The sequence below is a fragment of the Anopheles coluzzii genome, chromosome 2 (assembly GCF_943734685.1).
Source record: "Anopheles coluzzii chromosome 2, AcolN3, whole genome shotgun sequence".
NCBI lineage: Eukaryota > Metazoa > Arthropoda > Insecta > Diptera > Culicidae > Anopheles > Anopheles coluzzii.
The window spans coordinates 43,350,098-43,375,506 of record NC_064670.1 but is presented as its reverse complement, the minus strand read 5'-3'; the positions used below and the strand labels follow the sequence as shown (position 1 = coordinate 43,375,506).

The window sequence follows — 25,409 nt, the reverse complement described above, 5'->3', positions numbered from 1 at the left end:
TGCGTTCGTAATTTTTGCACAACAAACTGCTTACCCACCTCATTAGTTTAACCTATGTTTTGTGCCACCTTTGTTTTATTATCCGCTTTTGTTTCGTTTCATTTTGTTTTCCTTATGTTTGCGATAAACGGGTCACAACAATATTGTGCAAAATATACGCAGTCGACCACCGTTACGGACACAGCGCAAAACAGCCAGCCCGTCCAGCGGCATGTGAACGGTATCGACCCGCAGGACGCCGACCTGGTGCTGAGCACGCTGCGCCACCAGCGAGACCTGTTCAGCGGCCCGCTCGGCATACCGGACGTGACGACGCGGGTCGGTAGCGTTATACATGCGTTCGAGACGATGGCCCGTCAGCGGCAAACGCTCGGTGGGCGTGAGTCCTACCGGGCGGACAAACCGTACGACACGATGGCCACCGGTGCTGGATCGTCCAAGTATCGATCCCACCGCTCGAACGTGAAGCGCATTGGGGACGCGAACCGGCACAAGATCATACTACCTTCGCCCAACGTTTCGCCATCGTCCTCGGCGGACACGGGCCTGCTTTACCATGGTCAGCAAATCGCACACCAACCGGCGGCGTCCCAGAACCCTTCCCACTATCCGCATTCGATGTCGTCGTCGTTTCGACAATCCCACCACACCGACCACCAGCATCATCAGCATCATCATCATCATCATCTTCCACCAACTTCCTTTTCCTATACCGATCCTCACGGTGTCCCACCCGCAGTCCGTAGGCACATGGGTGACGGCGGTGGCAGTGGTGGTGGTGCAGATCCCGCTGAGGAAGCCATACATATTAATAACAATAACTTTGAGCAAAACTTACCCCATTTTGTGGACGATCATAACAATCACAGTCAGACCCTGCCGAGAACGATGTTTCCCGCATCGTTGAGTGTGTCCGGCACGAATACCATCACTGCCGGCGGCCCAACCGCAGCCGGCGAATCCACCGAGCTACCGCACTTCCAGCTAAATAACGAGAATGAATCAAGTAATTTCGATTCGTTGAATCTAGACGATGATTACCGTAAAAGCTCTTTTGGCAAACAGTCAAACTTGCTCCAGCAGCAGCACCACCACCACCATCAACACCAACAGCTTTTCCAACGTCGAAATCCCACATCAAATATCAATACACTGCTCTTGGCACGCACTCAACAACCCGGCGGTTCCGCTGGCAATCGCACCGGACGAGGATTGTGGAGCTTGTTCGGTGGCGGTGCCAGCCACCACAACCCTTCCAAGCCATCTACCCACGACCATGCCAACACGACAGCACCAGGGTACAGCAGCAGCAGAAACAATCCGAACGTGTTTTTTAATGCCAACTCTTCCACCTCGCCGACCGAGCGCGCGGCAGCGGAAGCGTCATCAGCGACGCCGGCAACGGTTGCTTCGATTGCACCGGTACCAATGTCAACAGCGACCGCGTCCAATTCCACCGGCACAATGCGCTATTACAACCACGATAACAACGCTAATAGTGCCAATCGTCGCAGCGTCCCATCGCACTACGACGCTCGAGACGGACTAGCCGATGGCGCCGCACCGGGCGGGCAGGATGGGGACGGCCAGGACGACCATCGTAGCACCGGCGGTACAGCTTACCGCCGTAACGAAGGTGACACCGGTATTGCAAACGAAGGCGATAACGAAGCCACCGATAATCACGTTAGTGGCGATAAATTCCTACGTGGCAGCACCGTCAGCCAGTCCTTCATCAAGAATGTGCGGATTATAGGGAAGAAATCGTCCTCGTACGATGTGAGCGGTGCCAGCCACGCCAACAACGGCAGTGCGGGACTGCGCAAGGACGGCAAACAGCGGGACGACCCGCAAGGCCGGTCCAGTTCGCGACGGACCAGTGCCGCCGTCCTGGGTGACGGTGCCGGCACGTCCAGCTCCTCGAACGGGTTCAAGCATCGCGGCTCGCTAATGGTGGCGGCCGCGGCCAAACACTTCACCAAGCGCAACCGCGCACCGCAACCGGTGGCGGCGGGCAGTGCAACCGTTGCACCCGCTGACACTGACGAATTAACCGATACGCTGCGACCTAAGCCACCCGAAGACGCCGCCATCAACAACATCACCCCTAACGAGACCGGATCAACGAAAAGAACCGACGGTCCGCCGGCGGTGAAGGCACGCGCGCCTTCCGGTACAGCTAACAAACGGCTGCTACTTTTTCAACCGCGCACGATTGATCGCGCTGAAATCTGATGCCATCGCGAAATGTGACGCATGTTCAGGGGGCTAGCGGAATTAGTGTAGTTACAATGGGCGGGCAAACGTTGTGAGCATAGTTTGAAAGCGACTGTACGGGAATAGTGCTCTGTTGCTGTGCTCGAAGTACGACGAAAGATTATTACAATACGAGTTTAGCCAACTGTTTATAGTCGAATGTATACAAAATTCGATCCTATCTTCTGTTATCTGGATCTTCTGTTGTCCAACATAGCCTAGCTAGAAATCCCAGTTTTGAACACAACCTATCTATAGTTTATTGGAGTAAGGCTTTCGATTAGTATAGTACGTAGCAAACAGAGCGATTTACATTATAGTACGAAAATACAATATCACCAACTGTAGAAAATCTGTGTCATACACGTAGCACAACAACTCAACAAACAATAGGACCTTTGCAAGTGAATTTAAACGCCCGCGTTATACATCACCTTTGAAATACCAACGTGTGTTTCTTACAGATGTTTTTCTTGTTTTTGTAAAATAGTGCATCGATTACGTTCGTCCCGTTCGATCCCATGATTGATATGGGATAAATAGAAGAGGAAGAATACAGTGCGACACTGTCGTGACGTTTGCGCGTAGCATAATGATACATATTTCTTAAATATTACTTGATAGTTTGTAATTGCGATCGTTTAGGATGGATGAGCAGGGTGTTTGGTGATCTTCCCGCAAAAGCTCCTAAACTCCAAAACTGTTTGTTGCAGCTGGAATTAACTCTAGTACGATACAGCCGTGGCTATGGGAGAGAGACACTGGCCAACAGGCAGGTCAATGATTTGTTGCACAAAGCGTGTTTTAAACGTCTTCTTCCGCCAAAGGAACGTTTAACGGTGGAAGCGGATGTAGCATAACTATATTTGTAATAAACAATCAGAGTATGATACAGATCGGAACAACCACTGAAGGTGTAGGACTTTGAGAGAAGAACAGTCAAAAGACGAGTGTGTGTGTGGAATGAGTACGATACATTTGTCACGAAACGTTAAACCATGTGCTATATACCTTAGGTAAGAAACGAGTCACTTCACGACGCTATATGGGAAACGTGTTGGACTAATCGACATAATAATGGCATAAAAGCAAAACGATATTAATCACAACTAAACAACAACAAAAAACAACCATGCATGCAAATTACACTGTACACAAACACAGCGTATCCAATCATCTTAGTGGTACGAAATGTTATTGAAACAACACTCACTTTCCCGGACACATAAAAAAAGAACATATTAAACAACCATCATTGCTGCGCGATACTGAGCAGGTAATCAATTCGTTTACGAATATTGCGATTTTTACTAATAAATCCCTAATAAATGTGAAGCAGAAAATCAAACTTTACAGCGGATTTTATTTTTCTAGTTTGAGTGAATCGATTTCTTCATTTAAAAAAATATTTCCTTTAAGCTAATAAAATATCCAATGTTTCGAGGATGTTTCATGGAGTTTTCGTCCAACCGAGCCATCGCCAATCATTACTGTCGTAAAAATGAAAGCAAATATCACATAATTTTGATTGGTATTCAAATGGGTAAGTTTTTAATTAAGTTTTATAAATGCATGAATTTTTTTGTTATAAAAAAAACTATGGATTTTAATACATAATGGCTAAAATAACATCACATTTGTCCACAACAAAAATAGCAAACAAGTTCAGAACACAGAACAAATGGCGCCAGTTCACAGGAATGGCCAACAGATGTCGTTAATGTGTAACACTCTCCGTTTGAAATTGAATGTGATAACGAGCCGTTATCTCAGGCAGTTATTTTACGCCTCGATACTTATTTCTACCAGTAGAAGATGAGAAGAAAAAACTTATGATGACCTACTCCTTTTGAGTTTATTCGTTCCACATTAAAAAAATAGGTTTCTCTTGTTACTAAATAAAAATTGCTTCGTTTATTGTCGAATTAGAGCCAACGTCTTCATGTAGTGTAATTATTAATATGTGTAACAGAATTAAGTCACTGTAAGCTGCTTGGTGAACGTCAGACGTTGAAGTGCTTTCAAAGCAAAATAAGGCAAATAAATAATAATCAAACAGAATCTCACCAACAAACCCAAACGCTCAGCTTCAACCACAACTTCTGCTCCATCTATCTAGTTTACAATTTACTTTTGGTGGTATCCGTTGTTCCGGTAGCCGGTGGCGGACTCGATGCCGTTGCCGTATCTATACCCATCGCGTAGCGGAACTTTCGCCGTCCGTCCAAATAATACATCGCCTCGTGGTACGTCTTGGGCATTATCTTCGGCAATCGTTCAGCGACCGAGTACGTGTAGTAGAAACTGTTGGTCGTCGTTTGCTGTCCAGTGACGGCATCGTACACATCCGCCAGAACGACAATTTCCATATAGTGAAGATCGGTAAAGATGACATGGGCCTGCATGTTCAGCATCGACGAGACGTCTACCGGATGATGGAAGCTAATGTCCGAAATGTGCTCCAGCTTAGGACGACGCTTGGCAAAGTTGTACGCCAACGCCCAGCTCAACTCTAGCGCATTGCGCATCAGAAAGCCGCCAAACACTTTGTTGTGCGCGTTACGATCTTCGGGATGGGAAAACACGATGTTTGCCATGGTGGCATCCTCCATCCATACGTAACCGGGCGGCAGGATACGTTTGTTGAACGCTTTGCTTTTCGTATCGATCGATTTCACGAACAGTTCGTGCACCATGCGCTGTTCGAAGTCGTTCGGTTCCGTCTTAAGCAAATCTTCCTGCTGCATCTGTATGCGTCGTTTTTTGCGTGCTGCACAAGTGAGACAAAATTAACAGTATTTTAGAATATCTCCTACATTCACTGAATGTTCACAAGAGCATTCTTACATTCTCCTCCGTCAAAGATTGCTTTCTCCTCTTCGTTAGCAGGCACTAGGGGATTTATGAAGGCTGCCTTGGTGTTGGTAGCGTCCCTAGCGGCCATCAGAAACAGTGCACGGGTAAGCTTGCGCCACTTGCCATGCAGCTTCTGTTCCATCCAGACCACTACCTCCACCGACGTACGGCCTACCCAGCTCACATGGCCGGAAAGCCGAATGTCAGCATCATGCGTTGGCACTAGATCGGTAAAGTCTATTTTGTCAACCAAAACGGTTACAAACGTGTACGGCAATGAAACTCCTTCCGGTAGATCCGGCACGAGTACATGCTTATGAACGACCCAAACTGGAAAACGAAAACAATACATACCATTACACGATTTGCACAAACAAAAAAAGCATATCAATATCGCATCAGCTTACCGGCAAACATGTCCATATCTTCCATCAACCGACCAACGCGAACGTTTCCCATGAAACCGACGTACTTGTCCTTGAGAATTTTATCTGTTGTCAGCGGAATTATGGCCGATGTAAATGAATCCTGCATACTGCGGGGAGGCAGGGCACTGACCGATTGCGGCACGTACTTTACCAAATGTTCGCGGGTGCTCACGAACGGCGTGTACCCGACTTCGATTCCAAGCTTTTGTATTATCGTTTGTTTTACTAAAAGAAAAAGAGAAAGAGACAATTTTACACCACACAGAAAGTGACCACAGCAAACCGGGATTATTTTAGTCCGATAGTAAAAGGCACAAAACCGGCCAGTCATCGTTCGGGTTCAGGGTCAAAGTCTAGCATTTCGGAATCAGAAGCGCACCGTTTCCTCCGAAGGCGTAAACATATCTTATGACATCACCGGATTCCATCCCTTCCCACCATCTACGTACCATCGTTCATCGTCCCGGCCGTACACTCCAAATCGCCACGCAAATAGTTAATGCTGGAATACATCCTGGAGGAAAAAGAAAGCAAACGTCTTACTATGTAACGTCGAGCGAGTTTTACGCACGTTCGCTTCAGTGCACGTTTTAATTACCTATGACCGCCTAACGTCACTGGAGAGGCCCTTGTTTTCGTATCACTTATCAGCGCGTTGGCCGTGGCGACATTTGCGATGCGTTGGTATTGGACGGTTCCGTATCGTTTCGGTTGCAGACTGGCACAAAATTGTCGCTGCACAATATTCTGCAAACCACCAAATCGAACTCTGGTTGCAATCATCTTGCTGACCAATCTTCCGCAGCGACGAACAACTTGCTATGTATCTCCAATTCACGAGGTTACTGATGAGTAAGCAGAGCTTTTCTAATGAGACGCGCACTGTTTTCTCCCACCAGTGGGGTTTGTTTACGATTTTTTTCCTTTTTTTCAGCAGCACTGACAGCCGCTCTATCCACCTATGAGTTTGAGAAATTCATTTTGTTGGCAATATTTCTTATCTATTTTTTAGACTATCTTATTGATGAGATGTTCTTAGATTTTCATAAAATGCTCTGTATTGTGTTATGGAAACAGAATAAAAATCAAATCACCCGGAAAACGCGATTTTAATTCACTGAACGAAACACCGACCCTTTTGTATATTCTTTCGTTAAGTCTACCGGTGACATTCTTCTGACAGCTGTCTTCCTGCGGATGATTCGAAGCGATACTCGACGAAAGAAAAAATACACACAAAATCTGTGTTCCCTATATTTTCGGAACAAACTACACCTGTTTATTATATTTATTCACATCTCTTGAATGTTGTGCATCGTCGCATCGTAGATAGACTGGTTTTGTAAACATCTGCCTGCCGGCCAGACCTGCTAGTGCAGCAGTGGCCCGGGAAAGATGCTTCCGGCCACGGGATTGTTTCGGACCATTAATTGTCCCTTCTACGAGAAAGATCTCTGCACCAGGCCGTTCTGCCACTTCAAGCACGCAAAAACAGGTAATTAACGGCTGCCGGCGCGCGTTACACCATGTCCTCCAGCTCGTCACCATCATTTCATTCGTAATTGCAGTTCCACCTCCGGTTGTGAAATACAGTGCCACTCCGAAAAGCCTGCTCAGCCAACCGGGAGTGACGGACCAAACCGATGGAGGAGCTGACCCGATCGTACGAAAGAAGCCCAAGCTGGAATACATCCCCGTGTCCACCGTTGCTCCGAAGTATATTCCGTCCAGCGCTGCAAAACCGCCACTGCAGCCAAACAATACGAATGGCGAAAAAGTACCAGAAACTGATTCGACCGAAAGCAACGATCAATCGACCGCAGCAGTACCAGATAAGCCAAAACAACCGCAAGATGATGCGGTCAAGGAGGCACCACAGGTGGAGACGGATGACGTTTCTGTCAGCAAACCAGCAGCGGAAAAGGGCACAGAAAAGAAGGAAGTTGTGGAGACAGGAAAGAAGCAAGAAAAGGGCGAGAATGGTGTGGCAAAATCCCCCGTTGAGAAGAAATCATCAGAGGAAACGAAACATCACAGCAGCTCTTCGAAGCACCATCACTCGTCGAGCAGTGATGCCAATCGAAAAAAAGACTCCAGCCATCGTAGTCACAGCTCTAGTTCCCGGTCGAAATCTTCATCCTCATCGCACGACAAAAAGCATCGATCATCCGAATCATCTAGCAAAGAGAAATCCAGCAGCAGCACCACCACTAGCAGTAGCAGTAGCAGTAAAAACAAACATCGAGATAAAGAAAAGGAAAGTTCCAGAAGCCACTCGTCGAAACATTCCTCGGACCGGGATCGGCATCGAAGCTCATCGGAAAAGGAGCGATCGCACAGTAAAAGCAGCTCTTCCAAGAGCAGCAGCAGCAAGAGTAAAAGCAGCACCAGTAATAGTAATAATAGCAGTAGCAGCAGGAAAAAGGAACACCACAGCAGCACATCGTCCTCCTCTTCGTCGGCCAAATCGTCCAGCAAATCTGGCGCAACGGAGAAAACTGCTGCACCGGAACCCAAACGTACGCCGGCGCTCGAGGAAGAAATCTACCAAGAGCTGATAAACAATCCGCCGAGCGACATCGATATCGACAGTGACGAGGACGACGTGATGCAGCAGTGTAAAATGATCTTTGAAGAGTACGAAGCGGACGAACCGAAAGCTCAGCAGGAGGAAACCAAATCGAATGGGCAGGTTGATCTGATAGACATGTTCGCGGATAAGTACTACGATGACAATCGGAAGAAGCGCGTTGCATACGATAACGCTACCACATCGAAGCTAACGCCGGTGGTAGAGAAGAAAACAAACCACATGCAAAATGCAATCAAAGTAGGTATCCTTTCGATGCATCGTACCCGTTCCAGAAGACGGGTCAATGCATCTAGTATGCTGCACCGCATGTTAACCTCTTTTTTCTTTACTTTGCAGTCGGTCTATCTGCGACAGGAGATCGTACGAAAGCAACAGGAGGAGCTGGCGGCGAGAAAGCGAGCTGAGGAGGAATTGAAACGGCAAGTCGAGGAGGAAACCCGTAAAGCGATGTCAAAACCCGCCGTTATCCCGCCTCCCAGCAATGGAACGTCCATTTTACCTGTCAGCACTAACGTGTTCTACAACAAATCTCCCGAAACGAGTGTCACCCCGCCCAAAAGTAAGCGCTTTACTTGCACTATCACGCCCGCACAACACAGTTCAGTACAGGAAAGTGTTCTTTTTTCCAGGTCGGTTTACACCCGCCGTCAATGTGCTCGCCTTCCAGAGGGCGAAGGAAAAGATTGAGCAGCTGAAAAAGAATCAGTCACCGTACACGCCCGCCCAAACAGCTCCCAAGACGGGAGCACGCGTAGCCCATGCCGGATCGGTGCTGGCGTCAAAAGCGGCTGCTGCGCCGGCGGCACAAGCACCGCCGATACTGGAACCGGCGTCGAGCAAAATATCGTACAACATTCGGATGCAGTATTACGGGCTAATGGTGAAGCACTGTTTGAACATTTACCCCACCAATGAGGATGCCTGGGAACGCGCACAAACGGAAGAATTGGCGGTGATGAAGAAATGCAGCACCGCCATGATTTACAAAAGCAGTGCGCTACTAACCATCAACAAGCTGCGCAAAGAGGCGCTCGAAACAGGGAATGAAGCAGCAGACAAGTATGTTCCAATTCATCTAGGTTATTGTTGTTGATATTTGAGTATTGCATTTTGTTTTATGTTCTTGTAGGAACAAAACCGTATCACACGATGTCATATTGGCTGGGAAAATGGTACACAACATATCCTGGAGTGTCAACAAGAAATTGTACGATATTTATCATTATTTCGCTAATTTAAAATTGCGGCATCTTTTGGCACATTCTCTGAACGGTGTTTTCCGTTTAAAAAATCACTTTCAGAATATTCCGCAAATTCTTCGTTCCGCAACAAAAAAAACTTCCCTAATCGCAATCATTTATATTTTTAGGAAAACGGAAGTTAAAACATCCGCATACACAATCGACAATGCACCCAGCACCGTGGCGTACAAAATGATCCACGAGTGCAAGCTGACAGAGGAGCAAATGCGTGCGAATGGCTTCCCTCGTGCCACCGAGGTTGCCGGAAAGGCAAAAATATTCACCCCGAAACCATCGCGGCCACCGAACGAAAACGAACGCTACTGTTCCCGCTGCTCCAAAGTGTACAACCTGGAAACGTACGATGAGCCACAGGTGGACGCGTGTAACTATCATCCGAAGAGCACCTGCTATCGGCGCGGCTTTGCGGACAATCTGCACAACTGCTGCCAGCAACCGTCCGGGACGCCCGGCTGCATGTATGCAAACTATCACGTGTCCAGCTTCATGGACTATGACAATCTAACCGGGTTCGTGAAAACGATCGCACCGGCCGAAGACTACGAACCGTCAAAGAAGGATATATTCGCGCTCGACTGTGAAATGTGCTACACTACGGCCGGGTTAGAATTGACACGCGTTACCGTGGTCGATATTAACGAAAAGACTGTCTACGATACGCTCGTGAAGCCGTTGAATCGAGTAGTTGATTACAACACAAGGTAACAGTGAGGACAAGCTGCCGTAATCCATGGCATTATACTTACATTTTGTGATCAACAACCATATTTTGACTTTTTGTTACAGATTTTCGGGCATCACAGAAGAAATGTTGCGTAAAACTACCACAACGCTGTACAACGTGCAAGCCGTGCTACTGTCCATGTTTAATGCGGAAACCATTCTCATCGGACACAGCCTGGAAAGTGACTTTAAAGCGCTCAAGTTGATACACGACGTGGTGGTCGATACGTCCGTGCTGTACCCACACAAGATGGGTCCACCGAAGAAGCGTGCGCTGAAAACACTGTGCATAGAGAATCTGAAGAAAATTATTCAAGAAAATGGTAATCATTTCGAGACTGACTATAATCTCTTTGAGTATCTGAGTAAAAATTTCTTTTTATGTTGCGTTTCTTTCCACCAGATGCTGGACACGACAGTGCGGAAGATTCTGTTGTCTGCATCCAACTGATCAAACACTACCTGCGTAATCGCATTCTATGATCGATGCGTTCCCAAATTGAAATCCGCAAAAAAGCACGCAAGGAGCATGCGTTTTTATACGTGTGCGCTCGCACGGCATCGGCAACAAATTGTGGCGCCACTCGTGATTCTCACAAACAAATTAAGGTAGTATGCTCGCGGCTACCAATCCTGAACATCGATATTTATTTGTACATGCTCAACGTTTTGATAATGTACAACCTGTTAGTTCGTTGAACGTAATTGAACTATCAATAAATTATTGTCAACCCTCTACTGCCTTACGTAAGAATAGAATGCATGGTAATGTGGCTGCACAGTACGCCGCATCATATGAATCTTTGACCAAAAATCAGCAATAAAAAACACACACAGTACTATGTGGAACAAATAACAAGCATCTTAGCCTTTCTTCGGATCCCACTAATGGAATTACCAATGATGGTTATTTTCGACAATTATTTATTTTATTTTTGGTTTAATCTACAACGCTTGTAAGCTATCTGCTTGCTGCTACGCTACGCTTATTTGTACTTTGGAAATGCTAGCATTCATACTGGAAACGGGAATGTACACAGATGGAGCAGTCAACCGGTCTGATGTAGAACAGCACAAGCCGATCATCCGCTCAGAACACCATCACTAGATTCTGTAGCAATCGCAGCGGGGAAGTAGTGCAGACGTTACGCTTCCGCGGACAGTAGTACCGACGAAGACACTTTGACAGCGACAGATCGCAATGGCACAGCCGGGATGCACACGAACCTGGACCACCCCATTCGCCGTGATCGATTGCTGGAAAACAGAACACAAATAACCAGTCAGCTAATAGTTAATAAGGCGTCAGTTTTTTTTTTTTGCGTTATCTATACATACCACACAACGGACGGCCCCGGTAGCACTTCCAAAGGTACGGCACGAAGTACTCCAAAAACATCGGACAGCTGGCGGTGCTGTAGCAGTAGTCATGCATCTTGCAACAGCGATCAATCCCATCCAGCGCTTGGCCGGATCCCAAAAAGCCACAATAGCACCCGTAGCCCTTGTAGATGAGGGGATCACACCCGGTGGCACATTTGATCATCGAGTAGAGATTGTACACGCCACGCTTTGCGCGGCCATCGCGGGACGATTGGACTTCCACCTTGAGCGGATCCTCTTGTTCCGTTTCGTTGCTAGTAAGACAATAAAGAGTTGTTTCAAAATATAACATGCTATGGTTTGGACAATAATGTATGCAGTTTGAAAGAAGTCGCTAGAAGTTGAAATTTCCGCGATCGGTGAACCTCAGCCATGCTTTAACGACCAAATTAGAAGAAGATGCGCAACCGGACGCAGTGTATCAAAATTAGAAGCGAAATCTTTGGGGCCCAAAATCCTTGTGTCCCTGACTACAAAGGCATGACGATGTGTGGCAATTTCAAGGCCACTGTGTAGATAAGCTCGGTTACAGTTGAGCGAATTTAACCAACCGATGCATATTTATATCAGTCATTTAGGGCGATTAGCCAACGCACTGTGGTGTTCCATGAAGATGAGTAATACATCGCAATCCACAGCCGAATAGGCGACGCCAAGACGAGCAGATAGTTGAACGCATTAGATAGAGTAATACATGCTCCTCGGACCTCAATGCTTGCAAAATTGGTATTTTAGATTGTTGGTTACAATGAACTTTACAAAATATAGCTAGCGACTTATATCATGTTCCAGCATTAACGCGAACCACTCGGTTAGCATGGAACATTCCTTGACCAAACCCGCAATGCGCGGATATCCGTGGACCACTTGAGAGGCACCAGTGTGTGGCGATTATGTTGCTGCTCCTACCAAACAACAACCCGCATTGCGTAAGTCATCACGATGTTGATGCTGCCTCGCTATATAGAATCGCTACAAAACGACTACAAACTGCCAGTGCCCTCTCCCGCCATCATTACACCGTCCTGGCCCATCGGACGGGTGCGCCGGTGAGCTGATGATCAACATAGACAATGGTTGCCCGTGCCAATCCGCGAAAATAGTCAAAAGCAACATCGGTGGAACAAGTGCGTGAACAAGTGTCTGAACATGCGTAAGATGGAAAAGAAAGCGCAACATATGGCGGTTGTGTTAGTCGTCCATGCCGTTAATTCGTGTACATGAAAGTGAAACAGTGAGAACCGAGCCCGAGAGTCACTCATCATATGCGAGGAGAAATAATCCAAATGAGCGTTAAACAAACAGCTTCTGCTTTTTTTGTGGCGGAATGTGCGCCTCGACTCGTACGTCTGGGTATCTTTCATACGCGCGGGATTTCTTTCCGCATCTTTGAGCGGGCTGCGCGCCAACGGACTGCAAACAAGTTCGTGCCGTGAGGAAATGGGTTCCGCACACTACGCACGCGAGAAAAACGCGCGACACAAGCGGCCCGGTACCCCTTACACCTTCTGCCCTACATTGGCGAAAGCCGACCATGACTGACCGACCGACTGAGCGTGTGTTACTGCATCACACTGACTTACTTACGGGAGTGCACTCTTTATCAGAAGACCCAGTTGTGGGCTCTTTCATTTTCATCTTCGCTTCACTTTCCACCGGGCGGTGCGGTTTGGCGGTGCGCACCTTACGCAATCCCTCAGAGTCTTCAGAGTGCGGGTTAATTGCCCGACAGAAAGTACCGACAATGGTCATCACGCTGGCAGACCCAGCTTGGGAGCAAAACAATGCCCGAGCGCCCCAACCATAACGTCTCGTACAACATCGCACTCCGCACTTACCTCCAGCGCCACTTGGTCGAGTGTCCGAAGGGATTGTTGGCCCGCGCAATGAACACATCCTCGTCCCGGTGCGCATCGCGACTATTCGTGATGGGCCACTTGATGCGTGCGTTGCTCCCGTTGGTTCGCTTGTAGATTTCCTGCAGCTTCACGCCAACGTCCTCGCTCAGCAGGACGCCGGTCTGTTTGTAGCGGGCGGCGGCACTGGCAACTACCGTCTGGTTAACGGTCGCCTTCGACGCCGGTCCGAGGGCAGCCGTCGGCCGACCGGACGGTAGCTGCTGAGCTGCATTGAAACTAGCCTGCAGTTGCGTCGTCTGCGGGGCGAACGTTGTTTTCGGCCTGGACAAAAAGAGAAGAGTTTGAAGTGACGATCACACTACACGCAGCCGGGCACGTGGGAACTCACTTTTCCAGCACGGGATGGTCAAAACGATGGCCATGGTTTTCACGCAACCCGCCAGCCCATCCCTCGAGCCCAAGATCATCCCACCCGATGGTGGGCGTGTGTTTGTACGCGTAGGGCGTAAACAGAGCGGTGGACGATGTTCGCCCAGCCGACGAAGCGGACTTGCGCATGCTTTCCTTCAGCATGCGTCGATTTTCCTCCTCCTCCAGGTCCCGGTTCAGCTCGTCCATAAACTTGATAAAGTTCCGCTCCGTGCGCACATTCTCCTCGACCACCTTACGCGTGCCATCGTCCATGGTGTCCTTGTCCAGATGGTCGAAAATTTTCTTCTCCAGCTGCATGTCGCTGCCGGGACCGGCGACAATGCTGGCCCCCGTCCGGTTCGGCCTCCCGCTGAACTTGTTGATGGTGGTTACGTTCGGGAACTCGGCCTCCTCGAAGTCACTGCGCTGGTAGATGAGCTTGCGCACGTGGTTCTTGCCTTCCATCGGGAGTAGGAAGACGTACGTGGGGTTTAGGTTGTCCACGTTGAACAGCGACAGCAGATAGCTGTCCAGGGTGCTATTTTCTTCTCGAATGTTTAGTATGCGCTTGATGTGGCTTTTCATCTTGGTCGGCCCGAACGGTCCTGCATGGTACCGGTGCGCGTGGTGATGCGCGTACAATGATTCCGTCGAGGGTGGCAGCGGGAAGATATCTGCATGTTGGGAAACATCTTATCATTTCTTTTGAATTCGCGGCTATTTAGGTTTAACATAAATTCAATACATGCAAATAGCAACATATCGTATACAGCAACGTATACTTTACCGAATTGTCCTAATACGAACTAATTTCTCATCAATTTCCCGAGAAGTTTGGTCTACAACCTGCACTGCATTAAAATTACAAAACCTTTCACTAATGCTGGCAGCAGGACAAATCGGTAACATTTTCCTCATTTCCTCCACCCAATAAGATCTACACACACACACACACACACCAATACACTTACCTACGGTAACGGCACCAACAGTGTAATGACCACCGGCAATCAGACACCCCAGCACTAAAGGCACCATCCACGTCCGTAATGAGCCATAGCGCGTTATTAAATTCACACAATTCGTCATAATGTTGCCGATCAACAATTACTCTACGAATGACCGAGCTCGGAAGGGTTCGCTATTGCATAAGGGTAAGCCTTTCCTTCACCGCACTGCACTTGTGTTCGCCGCGTTACCGTCACAGACTATTCGGAACCCGTCCGGAATGCGTACGATCCGTCGTCAGGTGTGCACTCTCTACACGTGTGCGATCATTTCTATCGAGCCTCTTATCGGATGCGCCGTCGCGATACGATACGTTTCCAGTCTGGCCGCAGTCTGCACGGCGCTTGCAAAGAAGTGAACCGTTGCCACCAACCTGCCGCACGGTACTGAGCAAGGCGCTGGTAATGCTGCTCCGAGCCAAGGCCTCACGCGCACGCTGCTCTTGAACGACGGACGTGCGCACGGTTTCCATTTCCCTCCTGAGGTGATCTGAGACGGTTTCCCCACCCGAGCGGATTAAGAGGAGCAAATAAAAACTACCCCGTGCCCTACCCCAAGCTTTGAGATGCACTTGATGCCTACACTCATGCACTTTCATGCGCTTTCCGCGTAAACATGAATTTTGGGTTTTTTTATGTTGTGCGTTGTTTTACTTTTTTCAACACTTGCCATCAGGATGCCACCCTGAATACTAATAGTCGGCACGGCACGTTAACTTCCGTTAGAGGGCGCTGCTACGATTTCGCCAAGTTCACTCACGTTTGACCTTCGGCATTAACCGTTATGGGTATTATTGAATTTGAAATTCCCGCTAGAAAGGCCTTCCTTGGGATCCCAGCAAATGGTTGGTACCAAAAAGCCCGGAAGTCCCGCCGATCCACGTAGGCGCCCGCCGTATGCTTCGGAAGACATTTCCTGAACCAATTCTAATGCATTCAACGTTAGCAGCAATAAATCTGTCCAGCTGGCGTGTCCCGGCGCCAAAGAAATTCGCACCGGCAGGTGCCCAGGGCACGTGGCAGCCGGGCTGCCGTAACTCGCCAGGCGCGTGCTCTTGTTACAAAATTATAATCGCCATCGCTCGCGAGAGGAAACGTGCACATGAAAATCGTAAGTTATCCAATTACCCGCCCGTCTCCAAATCAAACATCAAACCGCCCTCCTCATAATGCTCATAATGGCGCTAGTTCCGCTTCACCTGGAACTTCACGGGTGTGTAGCGCGCGTGCGTGTGTGTATTTGTGGAGTTTGAAGTCAACGCTGGCTCAGCTCCTAGATCATACGCTCGAGACACGGGGTACCCAGTCTCCATCTACCAAACCGTGATTGCGGAAAGAGCGCCAACGAGTGCTGCGGCATTTTCTTGGGTCGCCAGCAGCGTTTCGCGGAAAACTCGTTCATCTTCGCTGCACGATGGTGGGGAGTTGGACGCGCCCCCGGCCCCCCGCGCGCGTTTTGTTTTGCGTACCGTCCTGCTGTCGCCGTTGTTCCGGCAGCATCTCTCGCGCCGGGTCGTGCCCATACACCAGCAACCGTCTCGTCTTTGTTTGTCTTGATTTGGCCCACTCCTGGTCGCGCACTGCTGTTGCGTAATGGGCTTAATTCGAATTAAACCGGCGTGCGCCAACCAGTTTCCATGCGTTTTGCGTTCCCTTTCGGGTGTGCTTGCTGCTTTTTTCTCCCCTTCATTCACGGCTATCATATTCGCATTGAGGGAAAAGTTGCCCCACTGAACGTTGCCTGAACGTTCGTGAGTGTACATCACGGTTTTGGGACGAATGGGGTGCAGCTGCACGACAGCGGCGAGGGGCCAGGAAATACACTGTTGCTGTGAGTGTACGGGAACTGGTTTACTTTTTTGTATCTGCGTAAGGTTGGCGTGAGGCTGCGCAAATATAGGTTGATAGTGCGAAATGTACAAGTTTCAGTTCGCGGGCTCCATTTAATAAATTGTCCGTCTAATAGCTGTTTGAATGGCTGCGCACGAGGCGAGCTAATCTTGTCGGTTAATTGAAATTGACACATTATCACAACAAGCAAGCGAAAGTGTTTTAAGACGATTGAGGATCTGGTTGATTTAGAAAGAATGTCGCAAATGCTACCCAAAAATACATAAAATTCCTAACGACCAATCAATAAGCATCTCTAATGCAGCAAACTTCCAAAAACCAGTCATTTAGATTTAAAGTATTTTATTGATAAGAATATTGTAAGTCATGTCGACACATGACATGAGACACAGCACACCCCCCGTTCCCGCTTCCCCCTTTGATTAGCTTCTTCCGGCGGACGAGTTTCGCGTCGTGTTCTTTCGCGAGCTACGCTTGTGCGTGCTTCGGTCGCTGTCCCGGTCCTTCATCGCTTTCGGGTCCATCCCCGTCTCGATGATGGAACTGCTTTCCCGCATCAGCAGGCTGGCCGCAGCCGGCGAACAGAGATCATTCCGATTCAGCATGATCGCATTGGTGCACATGAGCAGTAAGTCGCGCTGAAACTCGGCCGTCGTCCGAATGTTCCCGTTCTCGATGTTGCGCTTGATCTGCGGCAAATCCATCGGCCGGTAGATCAGGTGCGCCGTTTGATCCTCTGGCAGTGGTTTCTGGAACGCAGCCGCGTTCTTCGACGACGCGATCTTCGAGTAAACCGCCAGTATTGACTTCTTCCACACCCGGTAGTCCCGATCCTCGCTCGAGGCGGGCGAACCCGGTATCGAGTCCATCACCGGCGTGGACGAGTAGCTTCGTTTCATTTTCTCGCTCGGCTCATCGTCCTGCACCACGAACGGGCTTTCCGAGCGATCGCGATCGCGCAGCTTCCGCAGCGAACGGCCCTCTGTTTCCTCGCTTCGCGAATGTCCCGCCAGGTCGTCGCGCAGCTTCTGTGCCTCGTCGGCCAGCCGGCGCCGCGAATAGTCGCGCTTCGCCTTGCCGATCTTCATCTCGATCAGTGAATCGTCATCGGTATCCGTCACCGTCAGCACGGGATCATCAGCGGGCGGTTTTTTCACCGGGGGCTCCACTTCTTTCACCTCCTCCGGTTCCTCGATCGTTTCCTGCGCATCGACAAACACCTCATCCTCCGATACGTGTTTCTCCTCTTTGGCCTTCCTGGTCGACAGCTGGACGATCGGTTCCTCGTCGTCCTTAAAGTCGTACTCGGCGGCAAGCTTTTCCATTGCTTCCTTCTTTGCCTTCGCCTCATCGATGCATGGGGAGCTGGGTTCAACTTTCACTGCTTCCGATTTCACATCCTTCGGCGTAGCATTCGTGTCCGGAGGTGTGCGCTTTTCTGGCTCCGGAGCAGCTGGCAAAGGTTTACTAGCCACCGATTCGATGTCCTCTTTCGGAGCTGCTTTATGACTCGCGGGCGCACTTTCCGACGTAACCTCCAGCGATGCTAGCGGTTTGTCGTCGGAATCTTCATCCTCCTCCATCGCTGTGGGTCCATCGTTCGGACTGACCCTACCGTCTCGCTCCTCAAACTCTTCCTCTTCCTTGGCAGAATCTGACACGACAATCACACTTTCCGGCTGCTCTTGGCCGCTCGACTCTTCGCCGGTGTCTTTGTTGTCGTCACTGGACGGATCATTCGTAGCTGGAGAATTGCTGGTACTGTCCTCGATGGGAATTATTTCCACCTTAGCGTCGCTCGCCTCTTGACTCACTTGCTCATTCGCAGGCTGTGCAACAGTCGACTCTTGATCGACAGTTAACTTTTCGCTCGAAACTGTATCTTTCGCATCCCCATTCGTGCCTTCCTCTTTTGGCGTAGTCGAACTTTTACTGGCCTCCGGCACTGGTGGTGGTGCTGCCGCTGCTGCTGCTGCCGCTGCTGCTGCTGCCGCTGTTGCTACTGGCACTGCTACCACAGGAGTGGTGGATGAAGCGATTGTTGGTGGAGATTTAGGACGTTCCACCGAGGGTGCCTCGTTTTTTGAAGCCGTTTCAGCAACATTTTCCTCCACCATTTCCGCCATCGACACGTCTTCCGTGTCCGCCATCAGTCCAATGTCCTTATCCTTCAAGTTGTCTTCCTCCATGATTGAATCGACTACATTCTTCAGATCGACGTCCTCCAGTATCATGCCACTCTCTTCATTTAAAATCTCATCCAAATCGTCCGGAATCAGATCTTCCAACACGTCCATCAGATCCTTCGCGGGATCTGCGTTGTCTTCGCTGTCCATCTCTGTGAAGAGCGCTTCGGACTTTTGGCCGCTTGACTCGTCCGTTTTAGATGCTGTGGCACCTTCCATATTGCTTCCATCTTCCTTATTTTCCAATTTTATCGTCTGTGGTTCTTTTCCGTCGAACATGTTTGTGGATGCGGCAATAGCTTCCTGCTTGATGGTAACACCAAGCTGCGCATCCAGCTCATTCCCGCTAAGTGATCCAGCAGCACTGGCTGCCGTTGAGGAAGTCGCTTTGACGGAGCTTCCCGTACCACCTGTAAGCAGATTTGTAATGGTTGGCGATGCCACCGTCCGTTGTCCCGTGGATGGTGAATTGACCGACACACCGGAACCCCTGGCCTCGCCGGAAGTTTTCAGCAGAGACGTTAACAGAGGAGAAGTACCGGACTTGCATGACCCTTGACTGTCCTCGTCGGTTTCGTCCTTAATTTTTATCGGTGGCGTGGGTGCTTTAGTAGCCGTCGGCGAGTTCGGGTACATCGGACGCCACTGACGCTCGAGCTCGAGCTTCTTCTCCTCCCGCTCCTTCAGCCATTGGGCGTGCTGTATCTGTTCCTTCTCCTTCTGTGCCTTTTCCTGCTCGATCTGTTTCCACATTTCGCGCAACTTTTTCTCATCCGTAACACCGCTCTGTATCAGTATGATGTCCTCCTTTACCTTGATGTACTGCTGCGTTTCCTCCTGGATCGTTTTCTTCAGCTCGATTATGCGCTCCTGCGTTAACTTCCGGAGGATGGATTCGCCCGGCGTTTCGACCGCCGCAACGCCGTCCCGCTCGGAAGCGGTCCGTTTCTTTCGCTTCGGCGTTTCGACATTCTCCAGCAGCTTGCCGTACTGGGCGGCACAGGACTTCTGCGCAAACCAATCGTTCGGTCGGTTTGCACCGCACAGCATCTTCAGCGACCGGCTCACCGACATCCAGTTCTGGTCGCCGCTGCACGCAACCGACGAGGCGAGGCAGAGTTTCTCCCTGGTCGACCACTTATCCAGCGGCACCCGCTTCATCTGCAGCCGCTCCTGTATCGAACTCATGACTGCAAAGAAAAGCGATTGTTGTAAGCTTTGCGGATACCTGCGGCCATCCGCACTGCTACATTCCACTCACTTCCGTCCGCTATTTCGCTCTGGCACAGGCAAGTTCGTTCTTCCACCGTAGTATCTGCACTATTCTAACATTTTCCACGCACTATCGAATACGAAATAATGGCCCTTGAATGCTAATTTCACCCAAAAATAAGGTAAATAGCAAAACAAAAACTATTTCTGTAGCCCGACGCCGCAAAACGTAAACAAGAAAACGCGCTGGGCAAAGCGACGGAAGAAATTGTTGCCTTTCGCTCACTTTCTCATGCCTTCTCCCTTCGCCCTACAGCAAATCTGTCAAGCAGCTCGTCAAGAGCTACCCATCCCTGGCTCCGCTTCCTACCCCTCCCAAGAGCGCGCTGACCAAGGTTTAGATGTGTTGGCAGAGTGACCAGAAATACCTATTTATCTGTATTCCTACCGATTTTTGATATGCCTACCGATTCACAGATAACCACCCTAAAACTACCGATTTTTCATTTATGCTACCGAAATTCACACATTTTCTCATAATACTGACCGAAAGGTCATAAAACAATTTCCTTAATGATTTAGGCCCGTGTCTGTGCTCCATCGGATGCGATTTTATCGCTCAAACGCTTTTTCGTATAATAATACGATTATTTGGATGATTTTAATATATAACGATTATGAAAAATTAAGTTGAGATTGTTCCTACAAAACACCACACATTTAGTACTAAATAACCAAATCGGCTTTATCCCACTGTAAAGCCACTTCAAACCCACGTGGGTTTGTGGTGGTCGATTCAGTCGTTAACCCACCAAATTTTAGAACAATCGGAGCTGCCAGTTCCGATCCGATGTATTTATCTTGCCCACCCTTAACCCACCTTTTCCAAAAATGCTTTGAGGAAAAGTTTGGTCAAGGGTTGGCTAAGGCGATATGCTGAATAGGATTTGAATTCCTCGATTGATTAAATTCATTCACTTACATCACTGCAGTTTAACTTCAGCAATACCCATATAACCAAGATACCGAAAACGCCACCAATTTCTTGTACTAAAAATCCAGTTCCATCAAACAAAGCTAAAAAACTATCAGTTTGGTGGGTTAAGCCACACGGCCACAGAAGCAGCCACTTCAATGTTGTTGAAGTTAGTTTTTTATGCACGGGCAATTTATTTGCTCAACATGTTTCACCTGTAATAAAATGTTATTTAATTGTGCAAAGGAAGCAATTAAACGTGTGTGTTTAAGTTGGTTTGTTGTAAAATATTCATGTGTAATATGTGTATATGTGTGTTTGTTTACTTGCGAATGATCTCTCCATTTCGCTGGTCAGTGCATAGTTTATAGACTAATAATATTGCTGAAGTTGAAGTGCAGTGATGTAAGTGAATGAATGTAATCAATCGAAGAGCTAAAATCCTGTTCAGCATATTGACCTTAGCCAACCCTTGACCAAACTTTTCCTCAAAGCATTTTTGGAAAAGGTGGGTTAAGGGTGGGCAGGATAAATACATCGGATCGGAACTGGCAGCTCCGATTGTTCTAAAATTTGGTGGGTTAACGACTGAATCGACCACCACAAATCCACGTGGGTTTGAAGTGGTTTTACAGTGGGTTAAGGACGATTTGGTTATTTGGGTATTATTAGTCTATAAACTATGCACTGACCAGCGAAATGAAAGAGTCCACTCGCAAGTAAACAAACAACCCATATAATCAAGATACCGAAAACGCCACCAATTTCTTGTACTAAAAATCCAGTTCCATCAAACAAAGCTAAAAAACTATCAGTTTGATGGGTTAAGCCACACGGCCACAGAAGCAGCCACTTCAATGTTGTTGAAGTTAGTTTGTTATGCACGGGCAATTTATTTGCTCAACATGTTTCACCTGTAATAAAATGTTATTTAATTGTGCAAAGGAAGTAATTAAACGTGTGTGTTTAAGTTGGTTTGTTGTAAAACATTCATGTGTAATATGTGTTTATGTGTGTTTGTTTACTTGCGATCGAACTCTTCCATTTCGCTGGTCAGTGCATAGTTTATAGACTAATAATATTGCGGAACTTTAAGTGCAGTGATGCAAGTGAATGAATGTAATCAATCGAAGAGTTAAGATCCTGTTCAGCATATTGACCCCAAGTGCCACAAATCCACTAAACGACCACTAAACGGCTTCTAAACGACTCAAGTTCTCTACCTAAACGGAATATAGAAAGACTTCGTTTAGCAGACGGCAAACGACTCATGCATTCTAAAAATAGCAAAAAAGCTGGTGGCGCTCTCTGTTGATGGGATACCCCCCAACCAGTTGAGCTTCCTCGCTTGGAGGAGAGCTTTCTCATTTCCTCTGTACTGTTGTATGGTTTCGCATTGAAGTTATGCATCGCTAGAACTAGAACGGCGATACGATTGTTTAAATACTAAACTCCAACGGAAACCACCAGCACTGAAGCAAGTGAAATTTGAGTAATGGTCGTTGGTGTTGATACCCACGTATCTGACCACACGACCATTCATATAGATTTTTGCTCAGAAAGTTATAAGGCTATATAGGTCATGATAAGATGAAACTTGTCGAAACACATTGCAAGAAAATTATAGCAATATAATAATCAGTTTTAATACGCCATCTATTGATCAAACCAATGAAGCTGTGGAGCTTTCATTTTTTTTCTATGGATATTCAATTTTCCAGTCGTTTAAGCTTAATCTGTGGCGCTTGGGACCTTAGCCAATCCTTGACCAAACTTTTCCTCAAAGCATTTTTGGAAAAGGTGGGTTAAGGGTGGGCAAGATAAATACATCGGATCGGAACTGGCAGCTCCGATTGTTCTAAAATTTGGTGGGTTAACGATTGAATCGACCACCACAAACCCACGTGGGTTTGAAGTGGTTTTACAGTGGGTTAAGGACGATTTGGTTATTTGGGAAATATATTACACTTGGATGTTTTATAACAAACCAACTTAAACACACACGTTTACTTGCTTCGTATGCTTAATTAAATCACATTTTAACACAGGTGAAACACGTTGAGCGAATAAATTATCCGTTCATAAAAACTGACTTCAACAACATTGAAGTGGCTGCTTCTGTGGCCTTGTGGCTTAATCCACCAAACTGATCCCAAGTGCCACAGATTAAGCTTAAACGACTGGAAAATTGAATATCCATAGAAAAAAATGAAAGCTCCACAGCTTCATTGGTTTGATCAATAGATGGCGTATTAAAACTGATTATTATATTGCTATCCTTTTCTTGCAATGTGTTTCGACAAGTATCATTTTATCATGACCTATATAGCCTTCTAACTTTCTGAGCAAAAATCTACATGAATGGTCGTGTGGTCAGATACGTGGGTATCAACACCAACGACCATTACTCAAATCTCACTTGCTTCAGTGCTGGTGATTTCCGTTGGAGTTTAGTATTTAAACAATCGTATCGCCGTTCTAGTTCTAGCGATGCATAACTTCAATGCGAAACCATACAACAGGACAGCGGAAATGAGAAAGCTCTCCTCCAAGCGATGAAGCTCAAGTGGTTGGGGTATCCCACCAACAGAGAGCGCCACCAGCTTTTTTGCTATTTTTAGAATGCATGAGTCGTTTGCCGTCTGCTAAACGAAGTCTTTCTATATTCCGTTTAGGTAGAGAACTTGAGTCGTTTAGAAGCCGTTTAGTGGTCGTTTAGTGGATTTGTGGCACTTGGGATAGTTTTTTGGCTTTGTTTGATGGAACTGTATTTTTAGTACAAGAAATTGGTGGTGTTTTTGGTATCTTGGTTATATGGGGTTTGACAGATAAAATCGGATGCGGCGTCCGACGAAATCAATTTTTTTTTATTCCGTCGTACGACGAAATCGCACGTCCGACGTTATCTGTCAAATTCCATACAAAATTTTGACAGGCCTTCCGATAAAATCGCATCCGATGGCGCACAGACACGGGCCTTAATGCATTAAACTCCATATAAAATATGGAAATAATCAGCGATCAGGGCCAGAAGTTCAACACTGACAACTAAGGCCCGTGTCTGTACTTCATGAGATGCGATGAAATTGGACGTGCTGGTAATACAAATTGAAACTCCTACCGAAAACTACTGATAAAATGTTGACACTCCTACCGAAAACCGTCAAAAAATCTGGCCACACTGGCACACTGGCACGGGCATCAGATAGCTGCTCGACAATTCCGTCATTCGAACAGAACCGTCCAATAGAGGACGCTACGAGGAAAATTATGTACAGGTAAACCCCGACATTTGGTAACAACATGCCCGTCATGGGTTCAATCCCCAAATAGACCGTGTCGCCATACGTAGGACTGACTATCCTGCTATGGGGGGAAATCAATTAGTCACTGAAAGCCAAGCCCACAAGTGGTACAGGCAGGCCTTGACCGGCAATGGTTGTTGAGCCAAAGAAGAAGAAACCCCGACATGCGCGGTTCTTACATCACAAAATCTTTGATCGCAAAATTTTCCTAAAAATCTTTGTTGCAAAGATCTTCGCAAAGATGGTCGCAGAATTTTTGGCCGCAAATTTCTTGGCCGCAAATTTCTTGGTCGCAAACTTATTGGTCGCAAACTTCATGGTCGCAAACTTCTTGGTCGCAAACTTCTTGGTCGCAAACTTCTTGATCGCAAACTTCTTGTTCGCAAATATCTTCGTCGCAGACTTCTTGGTTGCAGAACTCTTGATCGCAAACATCTTGATCGCAACATTCTTAGTCGTAAAATTCTTGGCAAAATTCTTGTTCACTTAATTCTCGGTCGCAAAATCCTTGATCGTAAACTACTTGGTCGCAAACTTCTTGGTCGCAAACTTCTTGGTCGCAAATACTTGGTCAAAAAATCCTTCAACGCAAACTCCTTGATCGCAATCTTCTTGGTCGCCGATTCAATGGTCGCAAAATCATTGGTCTCAAACTTCTTGGTCTCAAAATTCTTGGTCGTAAACTTCTTGATCACAAACTTCTTGATCGCAAACTTCTTGATCGCAAATATCTTGATGGCAAACTTCTTGTTCGCAAATATCTTCGTCGCAAACTTCTTGGTCGCAGAACTCTTGATCGTAAACTTCTTGGTCGCAAATCCTTGATCAAAAAATCCTTAATTGCAAAATCCTTCAACGCAAACTCCTTGATCGCAATCTTCTTTGTCGCCAATTCAATGGTCGCAAAATCCTTGGTCTCATACTCCTTAGTCGCAAACTTTTTAGTCACAAAATTCCTGGTTTGCGACCAAGGGTTTTTCTACCCAGTATTTTGCGAGCAAAGATTTTGCGAACATAAGTTCTAGTGTATTTCGGAGACACTCTGTAAATGTGGTTTACGTTTGCATAATTTAATATTGTTCGGATTTATGCTACAAGCCA

The 25,409-nt window shown here is 47.5% G+C and overlaps 5 protein-coding genes across 6 annotated transcripts in view; 2 read left to right on the top strand and 3 right to left on the bottom strand.

Moving 5' to 3' along the window:
* Window positions 1-3,741, top strand: part of LOC120947801 (uncharacterized) — a 125,083-nt gene extending 121,342 nt beyond the window's left edge. For both annotated transcript variants that reach the window (XM_040363531.2, XM_040363530.2), the window contains exon 13: window positions 163-3,741. In XM_040363531.2, coding sequence (XP_040219465.2) covers window positions 163-2,235 — 2,073 coding nt within the window. In that variant the 3' untranslated portion in view covers window positions 2,236-3,741. The remainder of the gene's footprint in view (window positions 1-162) is intronic.
* A 345-nt stretch (window positions 3,742-4,086) lies between these two features.
* LOC120948006 (acyl-coenzyme A thioesterase 9, mitochondrial-like) lies at window positions 4,087-6,458 on the bottom strand. The gene is made up of 5 exons (XM_040363955.2): window positions 6,139-6,458; window positions 5,990-6,054; window positions 5,520-5,765; window positions 5,104-5,442; window positions 4,087-5,026 (listed from the first exon to the last, which is right to left on the bottom strand). The coding sequence occupies exons 1-5, from the start codon at window positions 6,321-6,323 to the stop codon at window positions 4,377-4,379; spliced, it is 1,485 nt and encodes a 494-aa protein (XP_040219889.2). The 5' UTR covers window positions 6,324-6,458; the 3' UTR covers window positions 4,087-4,376.
* A 292-nt stretch (window positions 6,459-6,750) lies between these two features.
* LOC120948003 (RNA exonuclease 1 homolog) lies at window positions 6,751-10,854 on the top strand. Its single transcript, XM_040363953.2, has 8 exons — window positions 6,751-7,035; window positions 7,109-8,370; window positions 8,470-8,692; window positions 8,763-9,192; window positions 9,263-9,340; window positions 9,503-10,096; window positions 10,182-10,441; window positions 10,522-10,854. The coding sequence occupies exons 1-8, from the start codon at window positions 6,936-6,938 to the stop codon at window positions 10,599-10,601; spliced, it is 3,027 nt and encodes a 1,008-aa protein (XP_040219887.2). The 5' UTR covers window positions 6,751-6,935; the 3' UTR covers window positions 10,602-10,854.
* A 220-nt stretch (window positions 10,855-11,074) lies between these two features.
* On the bottom strand, window positions 11,075-15,407 carry LOC120948004 (uncharacterized). The gene is made up of 5 exons (XM_040363954.2): window positions 14,743-15,407; window positions 13,749-14,445; window positions 13,340-13,681; window positions 11,457-11,755; window positions 11,075-11,375 (listed from the first exon to the last, which is right to left on the bottom strand). The coding sequence occupies exons 1-5, from the start codon at window positions 14,858-14,860 to the stop codon at window positions 11,209-11,211; spliced, it is 1,623 nt and encodes a 540-aa protein (XP_040219888.2). The 5' UTR covers window positions 14,861-15,407; the 3' UTR covers window positions 11,075-11,208.
* A 1,547-nt stretch (window positions 15,408-16,954) lies between these two features.
* LOC120948007 (bromodomain-containing protein 8) lies at window positions 16,955-20,382 on the bottom strand. The gene is made up of 2 exons (XM_040363956.2): window positions 20,077-20,382; window positions 16,955-20,005 (listed from the first exon to the last, which is right to left on the bottom strand). The coding sequence occupies exon 2, from the start codon at window positions 20,001-20,003 to the stop codon at window positions 17,052-17,054; it is 2,952 nt and encodes a 983-aa protein (XP_040219890.2). The 5' UTR covers window positions 20,004-20,005; window positions 20,077-20,382; the 3' UTR covers window positions 16,955-17,051.
* Between the last annotated feature and the right edge of the window lie 5,027 nt (window positions 20,383-25,409).

Coding starts and splice junctions, on each gene's coding strand:
- LOC120948003 (XM_040363953.2), top strand. CDS start 6,936: ATGCTTCCGGCCACGGGATTGTTTCGGACCATTAATTGTCCCTTCTAC. Junction 9,193..9,262: donor GGGAATGAAGCAGCAGACAA/GTATGTTCCAAT, acceptor ATGTTCTTGTAG/GAACAAAACCGTATCACACG. Junction 10,097..10,181: donor GTAGTTGATTACAACACAAG/GTAACAGTGAGG, acceptor TTTTTGTTACAG/ATTTTCGGGCATCACAGAAG.
- LOC120948006 (XM_040363955.2), bottom strand. CDS start 6,323: ATGATTGCAACCAGAGTTCGATTTGGTGGTTTGCAGAATATTGTGCAG. Junction 6,055..6,138: donor GTGACGTTAGGCGGTCATAG/GTAATTAAAACG, acceptor TTTTTCCTCCAG/GATGTATTCCAGCATTAACT. Junction 5,027..5,103: donor AATCTTTGACGGAGGAGAAT/GTAAGAATGCTC, acceptor TCACTTGTGCAG/CACGCAAAAAACGACGCATA.
- LOC120948004 (XM_040363954.2), bottom strand. CDS start 14,860: ATGACGAATTGTGTGAATTTAATAACGCGCTATGGCTCATTACGGACG. Junction 14,446..14,742: donor TGTTGGTGCCGTTACCGTAG/GTAAGTGTATTG, acceptor CCCAACATGCAG/ATATCTTCCCGCTGCCACCC. Junction 11,376..11,456: donor CCGGGGCCGTCCGTTGTGTG/GTATGTATAGAT, acceptor TCTGTTTTCCAG/CAATCGATCACGGCGAATGG.
- LOC120948007 (XM_040363956.2), bottom strand. CDS start 20,003: ATGAGTTCGATACAGGAGCGGCTGCAGATGAAGCGGGTGCCGCTGGAT.